Below are 22,524 nucleotides of genomic sequence, written 5' to 3' on the forward strand. Positions count from 1 at the left end.
ATCACATCTCTCTACCATTGACAGCCACGACGCAGTGGTTCTTATTACGTGGTTTGGCCACTCTCTTGACACTTTTCACCAGGAGAATAAACAACCCTCCGCCTCACATATATTTGTTATTAATATCTTTTATTTTGATTTACCATCCCTCCCATGAACGGCTCTATTTCCCCACCATGTGCACTTGCAGAAAAATGCCATTAATCGGTGTCACATTGTCTGACGTGGAAGGATTGTGGCTCTAAATCAGGGGCACTGCAGTGAGTGTGACCCGCTTTCAATATGCAGGGAGGAAGAGGAGAAGAAGGGGGGACCTCATAATCAGAGGGGAGAGGAGAGAGAGAGAGAGAGAGAGAGAGAGAGAGAGAGAGAGAGAGAGAGAGAGAGAGAGAGAGAGAGAGAGAGAGAGAGAGAGAGAGAGAGAGAGAGAGAGAGAGAGAGTCAGTGCCACAGTGTTTTTCTCGGCAGAAGAGTCCACTCTGGCTGCTTCAGAGGAGACACAGACGCGCTGAGCCCAGAGCTGCCCGGTGCAGGTAGGTAACGTCACGCCACTACGGGCTTTGCGGGCACTTGACTTAATTCGGCAGCGTTTTCTCAGTCTGCTTCATGAATTGAGCTTCACCCTTTAATTGAGATGCATGTTCGTGGGCAGGTGACGATGTTGCAAATGTGACTCAGGCTGTGGAGCTGCAACCGAGGAGCCACAGTCAGACGGTGGGAGAATGAATGAAATGATGGAATATCACAGTGTCCTTGTGCGATGCTTTCAGGGGTAAAAGTTGAAGACGCAGTCGCAGGTTGAAATGTATCAGCTTGCACGAACGAGCGAATCAGGCAGCTGTCTGTGGTCCTGAAAGTCCAAACGTTCCTAATAGATAACTTTTTACCTCTGGGACCTAGTGCTTGGTGTCCCTTAGGGATTGGCACATCTAATCCCTGGTATCACTTGTTTAGTGTGCACCATCTAGATCACAGCATACTTTAATGCAACGTGACTCAAATAACGTTGCCGTAGCTATTATTTGTGTGTGTGTGTGTGTGTGTGTGTGTGTGTGTGTGTGTGTGTGTGTGTGTGTGTGTGTGTGTGTGTGTGTGTGTGGTTGTCCAGTGAGACATTTTTTTGTTTTTGTACACGACCGAACAGTCTAAAACACAAAGATGGTCAAAATACAACTACAGATTAGAAAGAAAAGTATTTAGTGGTTCAAATCTGAGAAGCTGTTTGATATGAAGGCTGATCCACTCTTCTTTACATTTGTGAAAAACATGAATTATTGCTCCCCGTCTCCCATCCAGGTTGACAATGTGAAGGAGAAGCAGCCGAGTTGATTTCCCTTTTATCCAAACGTGGATTGATGGACCTCCATCATGGCAAAGTGGACATGATTCTACATTCAGCGGCTGTGGCACAATGTCGAAAATGATTTACCTGACTGCCGTAAGCATTTTACTGTGCGAGGCGTTTGTGTTGTCTGAAGGCAAGTATGAGAGGTCAGCGGTGCCCAGCTCTGCCTCTCGCCTGGTGGCCAGGATGGACGGGGATATTATAATCGGTGCCCTCTTCTCCGTTCACCACCAACCCTCCGCTGAGAAGGTGGCAGAGAGGAAATGCGGAGAGGTCCGCGAGCAGTACGGCATCCAAAGAGTGGAGGCCATGTTCCACGCCTTGGATCGGATTAACTCGGACCCGAACCTGTTGCCCAACATCACCCTGGGCTGTGAAATCAGGGACTCCTGCTGGCATTCTTCGGTGGCCCTGGAGCAGAGCATCGAGTTCATAAGAGACTCTCTCATCTCCATCCGGGACGACGAGGACGGCTCCAGGTGGTGCATCGAGGGGGTTCCCTCCAGTCAGCCGCCGTCAACCAAGAAGCCCATCGCGGGGGTCATCGGGCCCGGCTCCAGCTCCGTCGCAATTCAAGTCCAGAACCTCCTGCAGCTGTTCAACATCCCGCAGATCGCGTATTCCGCAACCAGTATCGACCTGAGCGACAAGACGTTGTTTAAGTACTTCCTCAGGGTGGTGCCCTCAGACACCCTTCAGGCCAGGGCCCTCCTGGATATTGTCAAACGGTACAACTGGACCTACGTGTCCGCAGTGCACACAGAGGGTAAGACACGTTGGATTTGGTACGGCCCTCACATAGAGTCGGGGTACCCACAAGGGAAGCAGCAAAAGTGATCCTAACTTTTAAGTGTCAGGGTCAAAAACGTTCGCTCCCACATCGCCCATGATGCAACTCTGTAGCTTTGTTCTTCGACCCTCACGTCCACCACACATCTAGTTTTGAACACGGACGTTATTCAATTGGTTTTGACACAGCAGTTAAGTAACCTAAACTTTGGGTGTAAAATCAAAAGCCGCACCCCTTTTTAAAAAGAACTGATTTAATATTCTGTTAATTAACGTATCATATATTTTGTGATGTAGAGATATAATTGAGAATGTTATTTTTCCCAGCTGCCACCCTTGTTACTGTCTGCACCCCCTCAGGTTGACCCGGTCAGCTCTGCCAGCGTTTGCGCTGCAGTTTGCACTGTTAGCGTTGCTAGCGCCGTTAGCTCTTATCCCCCAGTAACATCTCCATATGTTGAGAGCAAACGAAACAAAGCGCATTCTTGGATCCTGCGCCTTTAAAGAATCAACCGTCCTTGTCTACGAGGAGTTATTTCATGCAAGATGAAATTTAAAGACAAGAGAGTCCATCTTAACTCATTTCAGCACAGAGGCCGGAGCTCACAAACGCCTCTGCTAGTTCATCACTGATTTAATCAATGCAGACCAATGTTTTAACAGCAGGGGGCTGCAAACAGTCGTGAACTCCTTTGTGTGGCTCATCTGTCTCAAACTTTTTTTAGTAATGGAGTCCCTAAAAAATGTCAAGCACTCCCTAAGAAAAAACAGACTATTTAAAAAACGTTTTGAATGGATGCTCATTTTAAAAATCACACGTACTCCTGTAGTGCCCTTCGCTTCATTTGTGAACCACTGGTTTAGACTGTAGAGTTCCTTTTATGCATCAGAGTCTGTGGAGATCAATTGCATGTTTTCAATGCAAAATACCTTTTTGGGTTATTTTTTTATTTGGTTAACCAGTTTTGCCAGCGTGGAGTTCAACTTTGTTAGTTTTGCACGCCTCCTTGGCTCTTGCAACAATTGCTTAAATATTGATATTTTGATCACCCCATTAACATTGAATCATTTAAATGCAATATATACTTTTTGAGGATCTAAAATCTCCACTCGCACCACTACATGTTCAAATTCGAGTCTTTATATCTTTAGGGATCATCTGATCTTTTGATATCCAGTATTTCCTGACATTGCACAGACAAACTAATGAATGAATTAAAATAATAATGATCAGTTGCAGCTCTTGATGCCAGCTGGATTTGATTTGCACTAAAATGTATTGTTCTATTTTGCATTTAATTAACGGTCCTCTTTCCCTCTTTTGGCTGCTGTACAACCCATTTTGATTAATATTAACATTCCATATACTAAGAAAAAGCATGTCAAAGCACATCGATATAAATTAAGATTCCACCCACAGTATTGAGCACAATAAGAGATGATAAAAATCCAAGCCAAACCTTGCAAGCCTTCTTTGTTTATTGTGATAAAAAATATCTGTGTACTTTTGGCAATGTCCATACAATATATATATATATATATATGTAGGAATTCAGTCTAAATAATTAAAGTGAGAGTACTCTCCTCATCCTTGTATGCTGCTGTTGAGGTCACTTTAACACGTTTTATTTTTCTGGTTGTGCTGCTCTTGATAAATAAGTCTGGACAGACCACTTGAAAACTAAAGGAACAGATATTTGTCTCAGTAAGCCATCTTTACATCCAAATGATATGTTTTTATATTTCACTTTATCTTATTTTATTCTTGTATTGCACCAATTCATCACGTCAAACTCCTCTATGCGTAACATATGTGGCAATAAATGCCTTCTCATTCTGATTTAGGTAAAGAAAGAGACCATGAATAGAGACTCAACCAAAACCAGTCGACTCTTCGCTGAATGACAGCCGGCTAACAGCTCCCCTCCTCTTCCTCAGGTAACTACGGTGAGAGTGGGATGGAGGTGTTCAAAGAGCTCGCCTCACAGGACGGCCTCTGCGTCGCCCACTCTGACAAGATCTACAGCAACGCCGGGGAGAAGCACTTCGACAGGCTGCTGAGGAAGCTGCGGGAGCGTCTGCCCAAAGCCAGAGTGGTGGTTTGCTTCTGTGAAGGCATGACGGTCCGAGGGCTCCTCATGGCCATGAGACGGCTCGGAGTAGCCGGGGAGTTCCTCCTAATTGGAAGGTCTGTCAGCGTTGTTGTTGCTGTTTTTTTGTGGAGGGGGATTGAAGGGTTTTCATACAAGAATAATGAAAAGAATTTCTGCTTTTGAGGAGGTTTGAAAGGGCATGAAACTCAGACGGCATCATAATCATCAGGAGAACTAAAAAAAAGGAACAGCTCGATGCGCCACACGGGTTAATATCAAGTGTGCCGACAGTGGAGGTAATTGTAGTTGACAATCTAAAAAATCTAGGTCCATTTAGCTTTCAATGACATCATGCATATGGACAGAGCTAAGTTGTGTTCTTTCTGAGCTTTAAGGACTTTTCGTTCAGCCTTGACATTGAAGGTTCATTCGTGACCTTGGAAATAGAGCAGTGGACAATGGCTGTAATCACCTTAAAAACCAGCCCTCACTGATATGATGTCAAACACTTTTGATTGCAAAACAGCATAATAGATACGATAATAATGGCACACATTAAGACATGAAACAGTACTAATTTCCATTAAAATTACGCCACAATCCTGTGACGACAACACGGATGGATGCTATACACAAAGTTCACATGCAAGCAAATGATTCTTTATTCCTTCTGGGAGTAGAGTTCCTCTGAAAGCGGAAGAAGCTTCGAGTCAGGCTGAGCAATGAATAATGCATCCGCGCAGCAAGCTCTGCCTGTCAGATCACAGGCGGGACGGGCTAATATGGGACAGCACCTCCAGCACCAGCCGGGGAATGAGGAGCGGGGAACATCAAAGCTCATATCAGCACTTATACCAGACGTTCCCTCTATGTGGAGTCTCAGCTCACCTCAAGTCCTGTTAAGAGCAGCACCTGAAATAGGAATCAGGAATCAGGAAACATTTATTAGCCTCCCACTAAAGCTGTGGTCCATTTACCGAGAGTGGCTCATTCATCTGTCGCTACTTTATTCACAAAGGCTGATGAGGGTGATTGAAAAAACCTCCCGGAAGAAAAGAGACTTTAAACTTGCTCTCACCCTTTCCACTTGAATTTCCTCCGCTGTCCCCACGGAGGAGAGGAGTGTGATGGAGGGTGTGTGTGTGTGTGTTTTTTTTTCTGGGTCAAGGGGACTCGTGTAAAGGGAAAATGTTTTTCAGAACAATGCGGTAAGCGAACACGTGCAGTTGTGCCCGAGGTGCTGGTCACCAGCCACCCGTCTTCTGCTGTGTGCAGGATGGAAAGAGATGCCTTTTCTCACGCGTCCCAAACGCCCCACAACTCAGTCAATCGAGCCTCCGGTAGATTCACAAAAGGATTAATCAGTTGTGTGCTCCGGTGCGGTGGACTCGGTTGATAATCCGTCTTGCTTTGAAGATTGTCCCCAAGTCTTCCCAATTCAGTAGACATGAATACTGAGCAACTACTTTCAATAATCTCCTGCAATAATGTCCCCTCCCCTCAAATTGAACGCGTGCAGTGTGTGTGTGTGTGTGTGTGTGTGTGTTGTTTTGGCACTCAGAGGGCTGGACAGGAGGGAGTGTGCCGCTGAGCAGCAGATGGTCAGGTACTGTTGATGCGGTCACACTGGACAGCCATTGTCGGTTTGTTCTTGAGGGGCCTGCCAAGCCAAACCTTTCTGTTGGCTTTGGATTTTGGCCAAATGAGACTTTTTGAAGGCTGGTAACCGATATTTTTGCCCAAAGGGTGATGTGTATTTTGTGCAGTACGGCGTATGCGAGAATGATTCTCTTTTGAATACAAAGATTTGTTCCTTCGACTCAAATGTATTTGCTTACTTTTAGGGTGAAAAAGCATGTGAAGCAGAATTTGAGTTAACTAAACCTCTAGGTAGGATAACGTTGACAGTATCAGTATAAATGAATACATTACCTTGATAAACTGATGTAATATTCATACCAATATTTCAGTCAAACCACAAAGTTTCCTGAGCAATGCTTTAATGAAATGAGTTGGAAATTAATTTGTTTGCAAAGTAACAATGCAGGTTCAACAGAGTTTTTCATGTTTTCATTGTCTTCGTGTTGTGAGGCGTTTTCCATTTTTGCTGCATTCTACATAGTTGTAGAATTCTCCTTCATTTATCACTCATGGAAAAAAGGTTTTCAAAATTAGGGCATCACCGATTTTTTCCCACACTACTAAGAAGTACTCAACTCAAACGAAGGGAGGTTTTATTGATTTTCTTTATTATTCATTTCATGCAAGCAATATGTCTCAATGCAGGATTGTTTATCAAATAGACAAGCATGATAACTATAAATACAGCCTATGAGTGTGTGTGTGTGTGTGTGTGTGAGTGTGTGTGTGTGGTGAGAACTTGTTTCTCTCTGGGGCAGATTGTGCCGCTACAGTACTAAGCTGCGATTTCTCACCAGACTTGTGATTGTGTCAGTAGATCGGGGCGACGTTTTCTTGGTTGGTAAAGTACAGGGATGCTCAGAGGTTTCTCCAGGATCCATTGTGAGGCTTGTTAGTGAGGCTGCATGTGGCTTCAATCACGGCACCGTCAGAGACTTCCAGAGCGTCAACGGCATCATACAACAACACTTTTCCTTTTGTCTGACAGAAGCTAGTTTGTGACTAAATGCCAAAGATTCATATTATTTCACCTCAAAAAAGATAACTGTAACTTTCTTTATCTTGAGAGAAATTGTCGTTCAGCAGATGTTATAAAAAGGTAGTAGTGCAAATATTAAGAGCGGAATATAAATATGAACACATTTACACAGGAAAACGTCAAACCTTTAGGAAATTAGGCAGTTTTATGCTATTTTTCCACCTTATTTATCTTGTTTTCAAACTCCCCAAATCTTGCGTACCTCACAGCCGACACTAAACTTAAAATCAAATGTGAATGACCTTATCGCTTCCCCTAAGGTCATCAGTTTCTCTTCAGAAGTTTAGCCCTGTGGCTCAAATGTTCCTCCTCAGGCTTGGGAGGCACAAACCGGAGCCGGTAGCACTATTTGCAGTGTGTTGCTCTCCCTGCAGCGACGGCTGGGCCGACCGGGTCGAGGTGGTGGAGGGATACGAACAGGAGGCCGTGGGCGGCCTCACTGTGAAGCTGCAGTCTGACGAGGTCTCCTCCTTTGATGACTACTTCCTGAAGCTCAAGCTCAACGCCAACACCCGCAACCCGTGGTTCCCGGAGTTCTGGCAATACCGCTTCCAGTGCCGCCTCCCCGGCCACCCGCTGGAGAACCTCAACTACGCGCGAAACTGCACAGGTAGCTGAAGAATTAGTTGTTAGTAGATGTTTGCTGCAGTATTTCTGGTTTAGGTTTGGACCCCAGCGTGCACATCAGCTTGTCTATTTGAACTGTTCTGATGTGTGCAATGGCCCAGAGGACAAAACCAAAAGGCCCCATAAACTGAAGCACATTCTTAAATTATGAATTAAACTGCCAGAGGGTAAAATTCCCTCTAAGTCCAAGCCCAATAACACATCTTTTTTCTCATATCGTTCATTTCTGTGACACTTGGCTTTACAGACGATGATGATCTAGGTAAATTAAATCATTTTTCTTTTTCAAATGAACTAAAATAATGCATTAGCTTAAGTATCTGGTTTATTGAAACAATGCTCAACAAGCATGTTTTCATATTTTTGCACACTGCTCTTACATTTTTTTTTTTGTATCTCAACGTATATTTACGTTTTCAATCTTAATGTACGACGTTGATGCCGATTAATTCATTTCTTTTTTTTAATTCTTTAACATTTATCCTGTTGATAAACGTAAATATAAATGCATGCATGAAGCAAAAAAAACAAACATTTTATTCCTTTTCGGTTGCCAGCCCTCCAGGTTCTTCAAGTGAATTGTTTTTTACCATTGCACTTTACTTTCTGCAGTTGTTTTAATCATTCATTCCTTTGCAGCGTTTGCACATTATTTACGAGAACAGAGCCTCTCTTCTTTACTATGTACATGCATCAAGCTTGTGTTCATTCCTACAAAGCATCGTATCTTGATAGCAATTGTTAAAATACTTGGTTTGCCTCATAAGTGGAGATAGATGGAGTTATCCTACTTCTAATAGTGACTTCGACTGTTTTTATTTTGTTATTTATTTTTCGTGTTTAGAACTCCAAGACGGTGAGTGACTCCCTCTGAATGGAATCATAATGCTCCTCACTTTTGCAATATATACGTAGAGGTTGACTGATATTAAGATTTAATCCCATGATTTGATCATTTGGGAAGCCAGTTTACATTCCGTTTTCTCTCTAAAGGTACTGTTAATCTCAGTAAACCTCTAATATATGAAGCTATTGGGATGTTTTAATTAGTCTTTTCTTACACTGCAGAGAGCCGAACAATTGATCCGCTCTCCCTTTGTGACAAGTCGCACCAAACAGCCCAATAACATTTCAGTGAGATGGTAACTGGCTGATCCGGCTTGAGTTGCATGGAGCCACAGAACCAGTGAAGCCATATTGTAACAGATAACCTGTATTCTAGAGACTTTGTGTAGCCGTTTTATTCAGAGAGAGAATGTGCGGTTGTTAAGAAGCAGACTCGACTTGCATGTTGACATCGTGACATCTCGACACCACTGCGTCACGACTGAAGCTCACGCGGCTCAGTGAGTCAAAGGCAAGGAGCCGCTAAACTGGGTCATCACCAGCAGCTTCCATCGGACGCCCAATTCACTGTTTATGTGTTTGTCTGCACAGGCAGACTCGTTTTCCCGGCCGTCCACTTTTAACGGCCGTCACTTGATTTAAAGCACGTGTGGAGAAACACACCGGCAGAGGATGCTGCTCATAAAGCCTCACACGGCCTCAAGTACCACACAGTTAAATGTTGATTTGTGCGGCGTGTGAATTAATACACAGGGTTTAGAGAGAAGGACAAATTAAGTGAACTGACACTATGACTGATGAGGTGTGCACTTAGAATTTAAAATATACTTGCCAAGCTTGAGCGATCCTTTAAACACGATCTTTCATTATTAAAAATGTGCATCAACTAAAACATCGTTTTAACACACACACACACCAAAAAACAACAACAATGTTCACTTTTGTTACCTGAAAATAAAATAGGTATTTAAAAAAAGACAAAACATTAACATATAAAAAACAGTTTTAATAATAATTCAAATCTAAATAATCTTATTTCTGCACCAAAATCTATAAGGGAAAATGTTTTCAGAAATTCTACAAATAAACTAATAATTGAACAGAAATTTATTGTCTCCCATCATCTCAAATGAATATCCCCAAATACATTTTAGAAAGGCAAACCAATCTGAGTTACTGAATAACATTAAGAGCTGTGTCAATAACCACCAAGATGTTTTTGTAGCAGTTATGAAGACGGCTGACAAAAATCCTGAGTTTCAGTCACTTAAATCAAATTTGGGGTTTGTATTAAAGTGTCATGGAAATATATTATCCCTTGGTAGTGACAAATTGTGTCACGCGCTGTAGGAATCCCCATGAGATATTACATTGTCACTTTACTTTTTTTAGTTTGAGATTTAGGTGACAAAGCATCAATTAACTTTTTTAGATATATTTTTTATATAATATAGCAATTGGGTAATGGTGTGATATGGTTCCCTAGCATGATCCTTTAAAAAAAAATGCTCCAAATATACAAGGCTGGATTATACTAATTTATTTATAGTGTTTGAGGACAATTATTTAGTACAAAGCCACAAAGTTGCCTTTCTACTAAGTATGAATTTTACAAAACTTGCCTTCCACCCCAAACCATGTAAAAAAAGAGCCTCACCAGCTGCAGCCAAACACATGTACCTGTTCCTCTGTTTCACCCACGTCTGAGTGCATGACGCAGCTCTCTGAATTCACGCTAAGTTGACAAGTTACATTTAACACAAGGCAACCAAAACACCACCCCTGCTTACTCTGCTTCTAGCTTGCATTACGCTGAACCGATCGGGTGTGTTCGAACTGTCTCGTTCCCTCATTGCGTTTGCCTGAGGAGAAACCCTACGAACAGAGGTCGACGCATCCCGGTCACGTGAGAACGCTCGCTTCCTTTTTCCGCTCCAACGAGACGCGACGCCGGTGGCACGGTGCTTCAGAGCAACTCTCATTGAAGCCTGACCCGTGAATGCAGAGACTAATAGCCTCGCCATGGTAACAGGGTTTCTTTGAAGCCATCTTGTGAGGCGTCCGGTTCTTTTAAAGCGGCCTCCCGCTGAGGCAGAGCCTTGTGCCGCTCGCTGTCTGCATCCAGAGGATAATAAGAAGAATGCCATCTGCACTCTATCACTCCTTTGTAATCTGTTGCATCACGCTAGACGCACCTGAACCTTAGAAACTTTTCTGAAAAGCCCAACATGCTCCTGCTTGCTGCAATGAAGCGCCTCCTGTAAGGCCCCCTCCCTTTAAACATCTGTCCTGCAGAGGAGACCTAACCGGTTCTTGATGTGTGGGCAGGTTACGAAAGTCTGGAGGACAACTACGTCCAGGACAGCAAGATGGGCTTTGTCATCAATGCCATCTACGCCATGGCTCACGGGCTGCATGACATGCACGCTGTCCTGTGCCCCGGTCACGTTGGGCTCTGTGAGAACATGAAGCCCGTCGATGGCAGCCACCTGCTGGACTTTCTCCTCAAGACGTCCTTCGCAGGTGTTTCTGGAGAGGACATATGGTTCGATGGGAACGGAGACTCACCCGGAAGGTAAACTCACTTTTTTTTTTTTTTCATTTGAATAATCAGACTTGGTTCAGATTCAACGGTAGCCATCTACTTGGCTGACCTGAAGTGTAATAAACATCATATTGTGATTCTTAATTTGTTTGTGTAAATTTAATTAGGAGTTTTCTCTTGTTGCCGGGAACAGATTAATTGCCGGGAACATGTTAATTTGTCCCTGCAAAATAAATGAATACATTTGTTGCTTTCTCTAAGATGACTCACACTAATTAAGCATATATGAATCATCATCCATCAATTTTCCTTTGCAATCTAGAGATGACGGTATGAAGAACAAATTAGCACCTGGTGAAATAATCCTTTAATCACGAGTATTGATCACGGGCCTGACAGGTCTGCTTCTGATGCAACATACTGTTTCTGTAGCAGTAAACCTCTTTTTCATTTTTTCCCCTTTAAGAATCGATTCAGCGTCAGTGAAACCTTGTTAACTCGGGCTTTCCTCTCAGTGGTGGTTTTCTATTCACCATCAGGTATGAGATTATGAACTTCCAGCATGTGCAGCCGGGCGTTTATGACTACATCAACATCGGCTCCTGGCATGAGGGCGTGCTCAGTCTGGACGATGACATGATGCAGATAAACCGCAGCGACATGGTCCGCTCCGTCTGCAGTGAGCCCTGCTCCAAAGGAGAGATCAAGGTGAGGGATAAATCCTTTACGTCCCCTCCTGCTTAGGACAAATTGTCACGACACATGTTACCTCTGAGCCTCTGTGTTGCAGCTTTGTAGTTTAGTCTTTGCATTGGAGTCACTAATCTTTAAATATTAGAACAGCAATTCTCTTGATTTATCTAATGGATTTCACATAATTTACTCATTTAATGCAGTATTAAGCCATCAATAAGGAAACCTGCTGGGTTGCCAGGTTTAAATATTGGGACTCCCCACACTGAAACAAACTGATGGCAGCTTGTTGGAAAGTATCTTGAAAAGTTCCTACGTTCTTTGTCGACCAGGTGATCAGGAAGGGAGAAGTGAGCTGCTGCTGGATCTGTACGGCCTGCAAGGACAACGAGGTTGTCCAGGACGAGTTCACATGCAAGGCCTGTGATCTGGGCTGGTGGCCCGACGAAGAGCTGGAAGGTAGACCTGTACTCCTCACTCTCTTTAATGCGTCCTAGTTAACATGTTATGTCTGTTTGTTTTTAACCCGTACTGTGACTGCAGGCTAAAACAGATACATGTGTGGTTTTATAGGCCGTTATTGGCAAGGTTCTGGATGCTCCACTAGTTACCAGGCAACCCAACAATCCGTCTGGCACTTAACCCCTTCACATAAAATCACAACTCAGCTAGAAGCTTGATATTTACTGGTTTTAGTCTTTAGTCTGGTTTTAGGCCAGTACAAAACCCGATGAACCCCCACCCCCTCCAAAAAATGAAATTCCTTCGTTGGAATGATCCAAGACAAATAAGACTAATCTGATTAGAACAGACAAATGTTGTGTTCAGCAAATTGTACGTTCATTTTGATCAGTGACTTCAGTGATGGCAGGCTGAGTTCCTGTTGCATGATTGATGCTTTCAGAGACCAGAGGAGATTCTTATTAGAGGCGATTTAGAAAGTTAAGTTCCTCCAAGCTTTTGCCCCCCGACCACCTGTACAGTTTGCCCTGCTAAGATCTTTTGCGGCACTTTTTCATGAACCTGTTCTGTCCTATTTCCATTGCTTTCCCATGACACCTGAGACCATTCATCATCTTCAACATTTTATCCGGCAGCAGCCCTACTTTTCTTACCACTCTTTGTCTGGCCCACTTTCAGAGGCCTGTTCAAGGACAAGATGCTGTCTTCATCCGATCATCCTGCTTCCACATATTTTTATATATTTCTTTACTACTAAGACCTTTGGGTACACAGAAAATGCCCAACCTTACTGCCGTCCTACAATAAATGAATAATTCAAAATAACATAAAAGATATGGTGTCCTCAACATGAAGCACAAAGGAGATATTATTTGGGCCGATGAAAAAGGCAGGGATTTACTTTGTCCATCTGCATTGCCCCCCCTCCTCTGCTGGTTGCCGTGCCATGGCTGAGTTGAAAGGGGTTTATTTATAGTTGAGCTAAAAACCTACTTTGAGACCTTCTGTATTTTCTCAGGCTAAAATGTATTCGACTCATTTTGAATGTGTCAATATAATCAAACCTTTAAAACTTTTCATTTCATTATCTTCACATGGCCTCTTATTTAGACATTTTTCTCTAGATAACCAGAAATCCAACCACTTTGCTGATGCTGAAACATTTAAACTTCTATGAGCTGTTTTTAGTTTTTTGACTGTGTTTACATGGTCATGTTTCTATCCCTCTCAGGCTGTGAGCCGATTCCCGTGCGCTGCCTGGAGTGGAGCAATCCAGAGTCCATCATCCAGGTGGTTTTCTCCTGCCTGGGCATCCTAGTCACGTCCTTTGTTGCCTTCATCTTTGTCTTATACCGCGACACGCCTGTGGTCAAATCCTCAAGCCGGGAGCTCTGCTACATCATCCTGGCAGGGATCTTCCTGGGCTACCTGTGCCCCTTCACCCTCATTGCCCGTCCCACCGTGGCGTCCTGCTACCTCCAGAGGCTGCTCGTCGGACTCTCGGCCGCCATGTGCTACTCCGCGCTGGTGACCAAAACCAACCGCATCGCCCGTATCCTGGCGGGCAGCAAGAAGAAGATTTGCACCAGGAAACCCAGGTTCATGAGCGCTTGGGCTCAATTGGTCATCGCCTCCATCCTGGTCGGCGCACAGCTCACCTTGGAGGTCACCCTCATCATCATGGAGCCTCCCGAACCCATCAAATCGTACCCCAGCATCAAAGAGGTCTTCCTCATCTGCAACACCAGCAACGTGGGTGTCGTGGCCCCTCTGGGCTACAACGGCCTGCTGATCATGAGTTGCACTTATTATGCCTTCAAGACCCGCAACGTCCCCGCAAATTTCAACGAGGCCAAATACATCGCCTTCACCATGTACACCACGTGCATAATATGGCTGGCGTTTGTGCCAATCTACTTTGGCAGCAACTACAAGATCATCACCACGTCCTTCTCTGTCAGCCTCAGCGTGACTGTTGCTCTGGGCTGTATGTTCACCCCAAAGATGTACATCATAATTGCCAAACCTGAGCGGAACGTGCGCAGTGCGTTCACCACCTCTGATGCCGTGCGCATGCATGTCGGCGACGGCAAAATTGCCTGCCGAAGCAGCAGCCTGCTCAACATGTTCAGGAGGAAGAAGAACACTGGAAACGGCAGGTAGGTCTGTTAATTGAGTCTTGGAGTGCTGCTCCTGAGGCACCTCAGGGATGCTGGTTTTACTGTAATTCCCTCTCAAAGGGAACCTGATGTCTACTGTATTTACTTTTATAGGGACACCTGTTGTAAAGTGTGACGGATATAGGTCAGTGCTCAATTCACACAGACATGTGAACCTTTGAACTTAAAACAAGCATCTCTGTGTGCTAAAGGATGACAAGTTGGATCGCTAATATTACAGGGATTCTACCAGGTTCACCAAATGAAATTGAATTGAGTTGAGTTGCCTCTTTTTAGAGTCATGACAACCAAAGCATGAAAGAAAACTATTTAGGACAGAATTGTGTTTTTCTAAATACAAATTTTTCCAATTACTTGATTAAATAAATAATTGTAATAATTAACTAAATGTCCCAGATGACGGAATGGATGGATCCTACATCCATCCATTCTGTCATCTGGGACATTTATTTAATTATTACATATTAATTATTACAATGATTATTACATTTACGGTTGAACGTACCCATTATGGGTCAATGTTCTTGCCCTCTTTTAAAAGTTCAGAAACCTGCCAATACCCTGGAATATTACACAAGATTCATATTTTTCATATTTTTTTAACAACCAGATCATTCTTTCTGACATGAACCGAAATATCTTTTTGTGTCTCCACTTTTGTGGGTTCCGGTGAAGTAACAGACATCTTTATTTTGTTCATAGTTCTAATGGAAAGTCTGTGTCATGGTCTGAACCAGGTGCAAGACATCCTCCAAAAGGGGATCACACGTGGCACAGACTGTCAGTGCATGTGAGGAGACAGGAAGCAGGTTCCAATCAGATGGCTGTCATCAAACCCTTAACTAATTCGTACCAAAACACAACCCTGGACTTCTCAGACCTCAGCACTAAGACCTTGTACAATGTAGCCGAGGAAGACGAGAGTGACCTTATCAGATACAATCCCCCCATCACACCCCCCATGATGCACTACGGCCAAATTCCTGCCTGTGGACCGGTGAACGCCGGTGAGGAGGTGGAGCTCTATAGACCTCAACATCTGCAACCAAATCCCATTGTCCCCCGACACGTCATCATGGAGCACCTGCTGGAGGAGGAGGTGGTTGGTGAATTCAGCAGTCACATCCACGAGCTCAATGACATGATGAGCACGCCGGAGGCCGCGAGCGGCGGCATGCCCGTCTACCACCAGGCCCACCTCATCCAGCAGGACCCGGTTCTGCCTCTGCACATGGACCTGTTCGACGACGAGCCCAATTCCCCTCCAGAGGAGGACGAGATGGACCGTGAGCAGTTTGGCCTCCTCCAAGGCTACATGTACAACAACGCCCAGATTCACAACGAGGAGGGCTTGGTTGAGGTTAAATCAGCAGTGGAGGGTTCTCTGGCCCTGATGCCTCCGTCCCCTTTCCGAGATTGCGCCGCTGCTCCTCCAGCGAGTCCCTTTGCCGGTTCGCCCGTTTCCGAGTCGATTTTGTGCAGCCCAACAAATGTGACATATGCCTCTGTCATCCTGAAAGACTACAAGCAGAGCTCCTCAACTCTGTGAAGATGCACTCTTAGTATTACCGGCTGTACTATATTTTCATGTTCTAATGATGTGTGCTATATATGATGACATAGTATGAGAGGAAAGTCATTCTGTGGTCTGACAAGTCATTTTTCCCTCTATAGATAGCTGTTACACGATGAGCGCGAATAACAAGGAGCCACATTTATTTATTTAATTATTTTAGATGTTGTGAACAATAGAGGAAGAATTTGCTTATTGCAAACATATATTTATATGCAAACGTTACAAGCTTTTAGGATAAAACAGATTTCGAGATAAAGAGACAAACATCCAAGATTCTTCATATGTATACACACTTTTAATATAAATAGATGTATTTGAGAAATGTAGGTGACATAACAAGCAGATGAATTTGCTGTTCTTATTTAGGGTGTCTTAGTGTTGAATATACGTTAAATGTAATGCAAAACTATCTTATTTGTCAAAAAATTGGTATATGTTTTCTGTAACACACAAGCAAGTGTTTTGTGCTTCATCAGGAATGAAAATGGAAAAGTTTAAAGGAATAGTTTGACACTTAAAATAAACTTTACTTTGTCAAAGATCAATCCCACTGAATATGATCAATATAAAGCAACAGCTAGCAGCCATTAGCTTAGTTTGGAAAAAGGCAGGCAGAGAGGAAACGGCTGGCCGAGCTCCCAACACGACAATTCCTAATGAGATTTACACTTTTTGTGTAGATTCAACGAACATATTGATTAATGAGCTTTATGCTTGTAGGCAGATTTTGTGACCTTTGAACAGAGCGAGCGACGCTTTCTCCCTCGTCTGCAGTCTTTCAGTTGAGCTGTGCTGACTTTTCTTTAAGCTATTTTACAAAATATTCTTTTGAGCGAGGAGTGCTGAACAAAAATGATCAGGTTTAAAAGTTGATGTGTAAACGTGTTTCCCTGTTGGAAAAAAAAGCAATCATCTGTGAATTTGTGATTGATGCAGGACTAATATACCACTGCAATGACTGTTTCACGAATGTAGCAGAGGTTCAAGTGCCACATTTTCTCCTTTTGTACATCGATCTCAAGTCAACTAGTTTCGAATTTGTATCTTTTATAATTAGTCGCCTGATTTCATAATTGTATAGATTTACGCATAGGATAAAGTGATGTTTATCATATGTTTTGTGAATGTATGAATTGTGGATCATATTTTGATATTCAGGTGTAATAATTAATTAACTTCGTATGATTCTATTGTGTGGTATTGTATCACACAATGAATAAATAATAAATATTAAGATCTTATTAAGTCTGTATAATGTGGTAAAGTGCTACTGTAACCCTTAGTAATATTCAGAAATAAGCTTTCTGCAGCCTGATGTGTACACAGTATAAATGAAGTCCGCCCTTTTAAACAGGTATCAAAATACTTGTTTTAATGGAGTAAACATTTTTTATGCTTTTGTCTCCTGTTTTTCATGGTGAAACTACTTACTCTTGGGGCTCTGTAGTCTTGGTTTTGCTCTGCAATAGTTGTTATGAATCAAAGGTCAAAGATTTATAGCTTTTTTTTGCAGAATTTCAATAAGTAATCTCAAAAAGGAACAGGTGGGGTTGAGACATCTGCACTGAACGCAGACCATTTAAAACCTCTGCAGTCTGCGAGAGAACTGACGTCTGTCAACTTGAGCGGGACGCAGACCAGGTTTTTTCCGATGGTTTAGGAAACAGATTATTTTATTTTTCTCAATGCAGGTCCACATGGCAGGAAGTCCGGTACCATGCAGTACAGACAGGCTGTTTAAAGTTCTGGTCATCGGGGATGTGGGCGTCGGGAAGAGCAGCATTATCCTGCGTTATGTTAATAAACGCTTTAATGAAACATACAAAGCATCTATTGGAGTTGACTTTGCTTTGAAGACTATTGAATGGGATTCCAAGACTGTGGTGAGACTGCAGTTTTGGGATATTGGAGGTAAGTGTGTCTATATTTAAAGGTACGTTACAAAGCTCTAAAACAAAAGCATCTGTTCTTTGGTTAAGACAGCTAATGCTGGAACGGATGTTAAAAACTCATTTTCTATTTATTTTCTCCTCCATCTGTTGTTGTAATACCCAATAAAGGCATTCATAAGTAAACAACATCTGCCGGTCAGTCTTATTGTTTAAATAACCTTCACAAAAATCAAATATGGTTTCAATTTAAAAATCGTTTTGCTATTTCACTCAATGTTCTCTTAAATCAAAAATCATTATCCTTGATTACTTACTTGAGACAGTTTTTATAATTAAAATCACACATGATGAACAAACACTGTCTACCGGGGCAACTATATTTCAAAGACTTGTAAGCCTTTTGCCAGATAATATGTGTAAAATGAATCCATCTTTGCTTTTGCATTCCCATTGGAGCACAAGCTGCGCTGAAACACAAATTATTTATATTTATTTCATCCCTCAAGGCCAGGAGAGGTTTAGGAAGATGTCCCGAGCGTACTACAAAGGGGCCATGGGGGCAGTAGTGGTCTTTGACGTTACAAAGAGCTGCACCCTGGAGGCTGCCTCGGTGTGGAAGCGGGACCTGGACAGCAAAGTCTGTCACGACAGCGGGCGGCCGGTCCCCGCCGTCCTGCTGGCCAACAAATGTGACATGACAGGAAGGGAAAGAGACTTGGTGTCCTCTGTGGACGGCTTCTGCAAGGACAACTGCTTCACGGGCTGGTTTGAGAGCTCTGCAAAGGTGTGTGTTGTATTTCTGTTATTATGGGAGAAGATAATCCGCAGAAATTGTCAGTAAGGGATATAAGCCATTTCTCAGAACTGCTGTTAAACATAGAGTCAACATTACAAGATGGGGAACCGCCTCATGATCCTACAATCACACGGGTTAAGAACACTAATCAATACATTTTGAATGGTTAATTCAGCCTGAAGACATTTGAAAATCCCCTGATTGGTTGCAGCGTAGCTTTTTGTGGACAGAAGCAGATTTAGCTGTTTGTTACTATGAAGTATCTGGTTATAAGCAATAGGTACATATTACTGTTTTAACTTATGAATTCCTTACACAGCAAAATCTGTAAATATGTGTGAGATTTCTTGGTTTAATAATAGTACCTGCATGCTGACTGACTAGTTAGACCAAAGGTATATTTTATTGCTGAAGCTTTATTCTGAGTAAAGCCGGTTGTGCACGAGGTGACACTACACTGACCTTTAACCCCGCTGCTACACAGCGTGCTCATAAAACGTGTTCAAATATTAACGCAGCCAAAGTTCGAACATCGAGCCAAACCCTTCCACTCAACGGACGCATGCACAACGTTCTAAATCGCATTCCCCCTTCACACCGTTCACAGGACAACATAAATATTGACGAGGCAGCGGCCTTCCTTGTCAAACAAATGATGCTGTGCAACGCCGGCCCGTTCAATGAGGAGCCACGCTGGGACGGGGTCAAAGTGAGCCGGGCCGCCGGGGAGAGTCAGGGCCCGCCGTCGTGCTGCGACTGGACGCCCGGCGGTGAGCCGACAACGGCAGCAACTGGATCAAACGCCCCGCCAGGACCTGCTTTTAAATACCATGTCGTGAATCCAGAGGCGCCGCGTGGAAGCTACTTCAGGACACAGTGATTTGTGCAGTGGGTGGGCTCCCTCCGACACACCGGGCCTACTGGGCTCATTTCTCTGATAATCCACCGATGAAGTCTGGATAATAAAGAGATCAATGTCTGCGACACTCATCGAGCAACCGAGGACTGACGATTGACTTATTTTAACTGGGAAACAGTCACAACTGTCATTTTACAATACGACAAACGCAACAAGAGAGAGAGAGAGAGAGAGAGAGAGAGAGAGAGAGAGAGAGAGAGAGAGAGAGAGAGAGAGAGAGAGAGAGAGAGAGAGAGTGTCTTCAAAGCTGTTTCACGTTCCCTCGTTAAACGTCCACTTGTCAATCTCAGCTCCGCGTGTTACCTGCCTCTTAATCGCTTCACAGTGAGATGAGCTGAGACCCGAGCAAAAGCATCGCAGCCCTCGACAGAGGAAAGCTGTCAGCATGACCCGATTTAGGTGGATGCAGGAAGTGAGCTGCATTCCGCCCAGAGAGCAGAGCGCTTATATCGTAGATCCACAACAACTTGATACTTTTCTTCTATAATAGGAAGCTAACCATGACGTTATCACGTTTTCAGATGATGTGTTTGTAAGTTATAGATTTGTTCATGTGTTGTTCAAATGATCTGTCAAGTAGTAATAAGAATCAGGTGGAATGTTACAATGAATGGTCCCCACTACAATGAAGATTGATTTCAATGTAAAATTTGAGGGATAAGTAGTAGATCCCTTACTGTTCTCTCTAAAAGTGATGTACATCTTATTTAATGTGTCTTTAATGTGTCACCTTTGTGTTTTAAACATTTGTGATTTGAATAATATAAATGTGTCTTAAACAGTACAGAAAAGTAACCTAAATGTGGGCCTTATAATGCAATGCGGTTTATATTCAGTTTTTATTTCACAGTAAGTAAGTACGATTGCCTCCTGTTCCTCTTTCAGTCTCCATTTCTTGTCCACTATTCCTTAATCCGTGAGGCTTTACTTGACAGGGATTTCATTTATTGCTTGTCTCAGTGAAGTTAGTAAACACGTGACGGCTTGATGAGGGCAACAGTGAACTTAACCAGCAGGCAGCTGGTTGTGCAACCACACCAAGGCAACTGGTCGAGTGATGTTTGCCTGGAGATGAATGACATTGAACTAAAGGTAATCCGTAAAACTACTTGGATACTTGGATCTGACTTGGATACCCGTCGGGTTTCCTCAAGTGAAAATATCAGAACATTTTGCAGTCACCGCATCACCATCCACATCACGTCATCCTGACGCCGCCCGCTCTCTCTCACACACGGACACATGACGAACACAGTAACACATCAGTGGTTTTTCAGTGGTACAATGTCTCTGTTCACATGCATTTGGGTAGAGAGCGTGATATTTTGCACAGTACAGTGACCTAAGCCTGAAGAATGGAGTTCTTTGTCAATTTGTTTCCCGTCAGTTGATTCGTCTTTAATTCGGTTTCTTAGTCAGCAGACTTGTTGTACCTCAATGAACGGATTGATTAAAAGGGAATTGATTTCCTCTTTGTGAGTCGTGTCCGCTAAACTCTCCATTCTGAAACGATTGAATGCTTTTAATGTAATTACTTTTACTTGATATCTTGTAAGTCAGTGATATGATTTGGGGCATTGTCTTGCAGATATTTGGGGAGAGTGAAACCGGGGGTTATTTTTGCACACCGATCTGTTCTTTGCTGTCCTGTAGCTTTATTTTTCAGTGTCCTTGCTGTGCATCTAGGGATGTGTTCCACATCCTGCTGCTGGGTACCCAAACACAAACGCTTTTGTCCAAATCCAGACTGTCCAGGTACGTCATGTGCATGCATTTATTCAACCTTGCAATTATCTACATTTCAAAAACCCGTAATGCTTTCTTACAGCAGTGTTTATTTGTGATGAAGTGGGTTACAGCATGAACTCCAGGAAGGAAGTTTACCTACTGTGAAAACTGTGCTCCAGGGAAAATGAGGAAAGAAGTTAAACACAGCTAATTATGGATTTATGTCCCAGATACCGGAGACCTAAATTCAAGAGTCAAACAGGGATGATGGCCCCAATACTTCTTCACATCGGACACAAAACCTCAACCTCTTCACCTGTTGTTTATGATAATGACTTATGATTTTGCCTCTTAATGGGAGTCACAGTTTCTGCATCAGATCCCATTACTTCCCAATTTTATTTAGGAGTGAGCATTTTTGCTGGCAGCTTCCTTCATATATTCATGATTGCATGAAAATTTCAATTTAGTTAAACGTGTGAATAGGTCGATGAAGTGTATGTTTCCCCCCTGTGCCACTGTTAGCCCCTTATTGTGTCTTCACTGACCCATTTTATGATGGCCTATTAATCAAGATTCACAGTCTGTGGAACGCATACAGTTATTTAATTGCACCGATATTCTGTCTGTTAAAAGGGCTCTTTGATGTCCCGCCACCTGAAAATGAACATGTTCTTAATCTGTGCAAAAATGACAGAATCCAAATGAAACTGCCCATTGAAACCAGATCAAATCCTGTACCACCAATTCAGGGGCACAAATCCATATGTTGCTGTCCGTGGTGCTGAATGTTCAGGATAAGAAGATCCCTCCACCACAGCAAAGAAATACTGGCAGATAGCATGGTAGATTGTTGGTAGACTTCGCCATCTAGTGTACAAAAATTGCATGCACAAAGACAATTAAAACATAATGGTGCAATTGTATAATAATAAAATATGGCTTAATATAAGGCATATAGAATGGTGGAAGAAGAGTACACAGACCCCCTCTACTTGTCAGTATCTTTCTGGTTCTGAGAATTGCCTAATATATACACAAAATGTACTAAATTCACCACTAAAGTGTATATTATACATTTCACAATGTCAAATGTTTCCAATCCCCTGAAACAATAATAGGGATGTGACACTTGGTGTACTGGGAGATAGTAACTACATGCCTAGATCCGTCTGTTTCTGACTTTAAACACGTCCTTATACCTCATAGGTCCACAATTCGTGTTAGTCGTGTTACCAGCTTGCAGCCAGGTACAAATAACTTGAGTAGTTTATTAAGAAAGTTTTAGAAATCCTCCAAAACGTCTTGCAGAAATACATTTAAGATTTTTTTTTCTTTAATCTATGCGTTGCA

General features: G+C 43.0%; 2 protein-coding genes across 7 annotated transcripts; both read left to right on the top strand.

Moving 5' to 3' along the window:
* The first annotated feature begins 214 nt into the window (after positions 1 to 214).
* Positions 215 to 17,916, top strand: grm1b (glutamate receptor, metabotropic 1b). Of its 6 annotated transcripts, none has more exons than XM_040200224.2 (12): positions 215 to 533; positions 1,297 to 2,111; positions 4,073 to 4,322; positions 7,282 to 7,517; positions 7,782 to 7,796; positions 8,379 to 8,390; positions 10,709 to 10,955; positions 11,465 to 11,633; positions 11,951 to 12,077; positions 13,312 to 14,239; positions 14,354 to 14,384; positions 14,998 to 15,087. In XM_040200224.2, the coding sequence occupies exons 2-11, from the start codon at positions 1,412 to 1,414 to the stop codon at positions 14,373 to 14,375; spliced, it is 2,706 nt and encodes a 901-aa protein (XP_040056158.2). In that variant the 5' UTR covers positions 215 to 533; positions 1,297 to 1,411; the 3' UTR covers positions 14,376 to 14,384; positions 14,998 to 15,087. The 6 variants fall into 6 exon arrangements, with proteins under 6 accessions (XP_040056158.2, XP_040056156.2, XP_077945835.1 ...); XM_078089708.1 differs by lacking the exon at positions 14,354 to 14,384 and adding an exon at positions 653 to 714 and having other exon boundaries at positions 228 to 533; positions 14,963 to 17,916; XM_040200222.2 differs by lacking the exon at positions 14,354 to 14,384 and having other exon boundaries at positions 219 to 533; positions 14,998 to 17,916.
* On the top strand, positions 17,522 to 20,886 carry rab32b (RAB32b, member RAS oncogene family). The gene is made up of 3 exons (XM_040200284.2): positions 17,522 to 17,747; positions 18,235 to 18,512; positions 19,132 to 20,886. Exons 1-3 carry the CDS (start codon positions 17,522 to 17,524, stop codon positions 19,402 to 19,404), a joined length of 777 nt encoding a protein of 258 aa, XP_040056218.2. The 3' UTR covers positions 19,405 to 20,886.
* Positions 20,887 to 22,524: the final 1,638 nt, after the last annotated feature.

Source organism: Gasterosteus aculeatus, chromosome 15 (assembly GCF_964276395.1).
Source record: "Gasterosteus aculeatus chromosome 15, fGasAcu3.hap1.1, whole genome shotgun sequence".
Classification (NCBI taxonomy): domain Eukaryota; kingdom Metazoa; phylum Chordata; class Actinopteri; order Perciformes; family Gasterosteidae; genus Gasterosteus; species Gasterosteus aculeatus.

Coding starts and splice junctions, on each gene's coding strand:
- rab32b (XM_040200284.2), top strand. CDS start 17,522: ATGCAGGTCCACATGGCAGGAAGTCCGGTACCATGCAGTACAGACAGG. Junction 17,748..18,234: donor GCAGTTTTGGGATATTGGAG/GTAAGTGTGTCT, acceptor TCATCCCTCAAG/GCCAGGAGAGGTTTAGGAAG. Junction 18,513..19,131: donor GGTTTGAGAGCTCTGCAAAG/GTGTGTGTTGTA, acceptor CACCGTTCACAG/GACAACATAAATATTGACGA.
- grm1b (XM_078089708.1), top strand. CDS start 1,412: ATGTCGAAAATGATTTACCTGACTGCCGTAAGCATTTTACTGTGCGAG. Junction 4,323..7,281: donor GAGTTCCTCCTAATTGGAAG/GTCTGTCAGCGT, acceptor CTCTCCCTGCAG/CGACGGCTGGGCCGACCGGG. Junction 14,240..14,962: donor AAGAACACTGGAAACGGCAG/GTAGGTCTGTTA, acceptor TTTTGTTCATAG/TTCTAATGGAAAGTCTGTGT.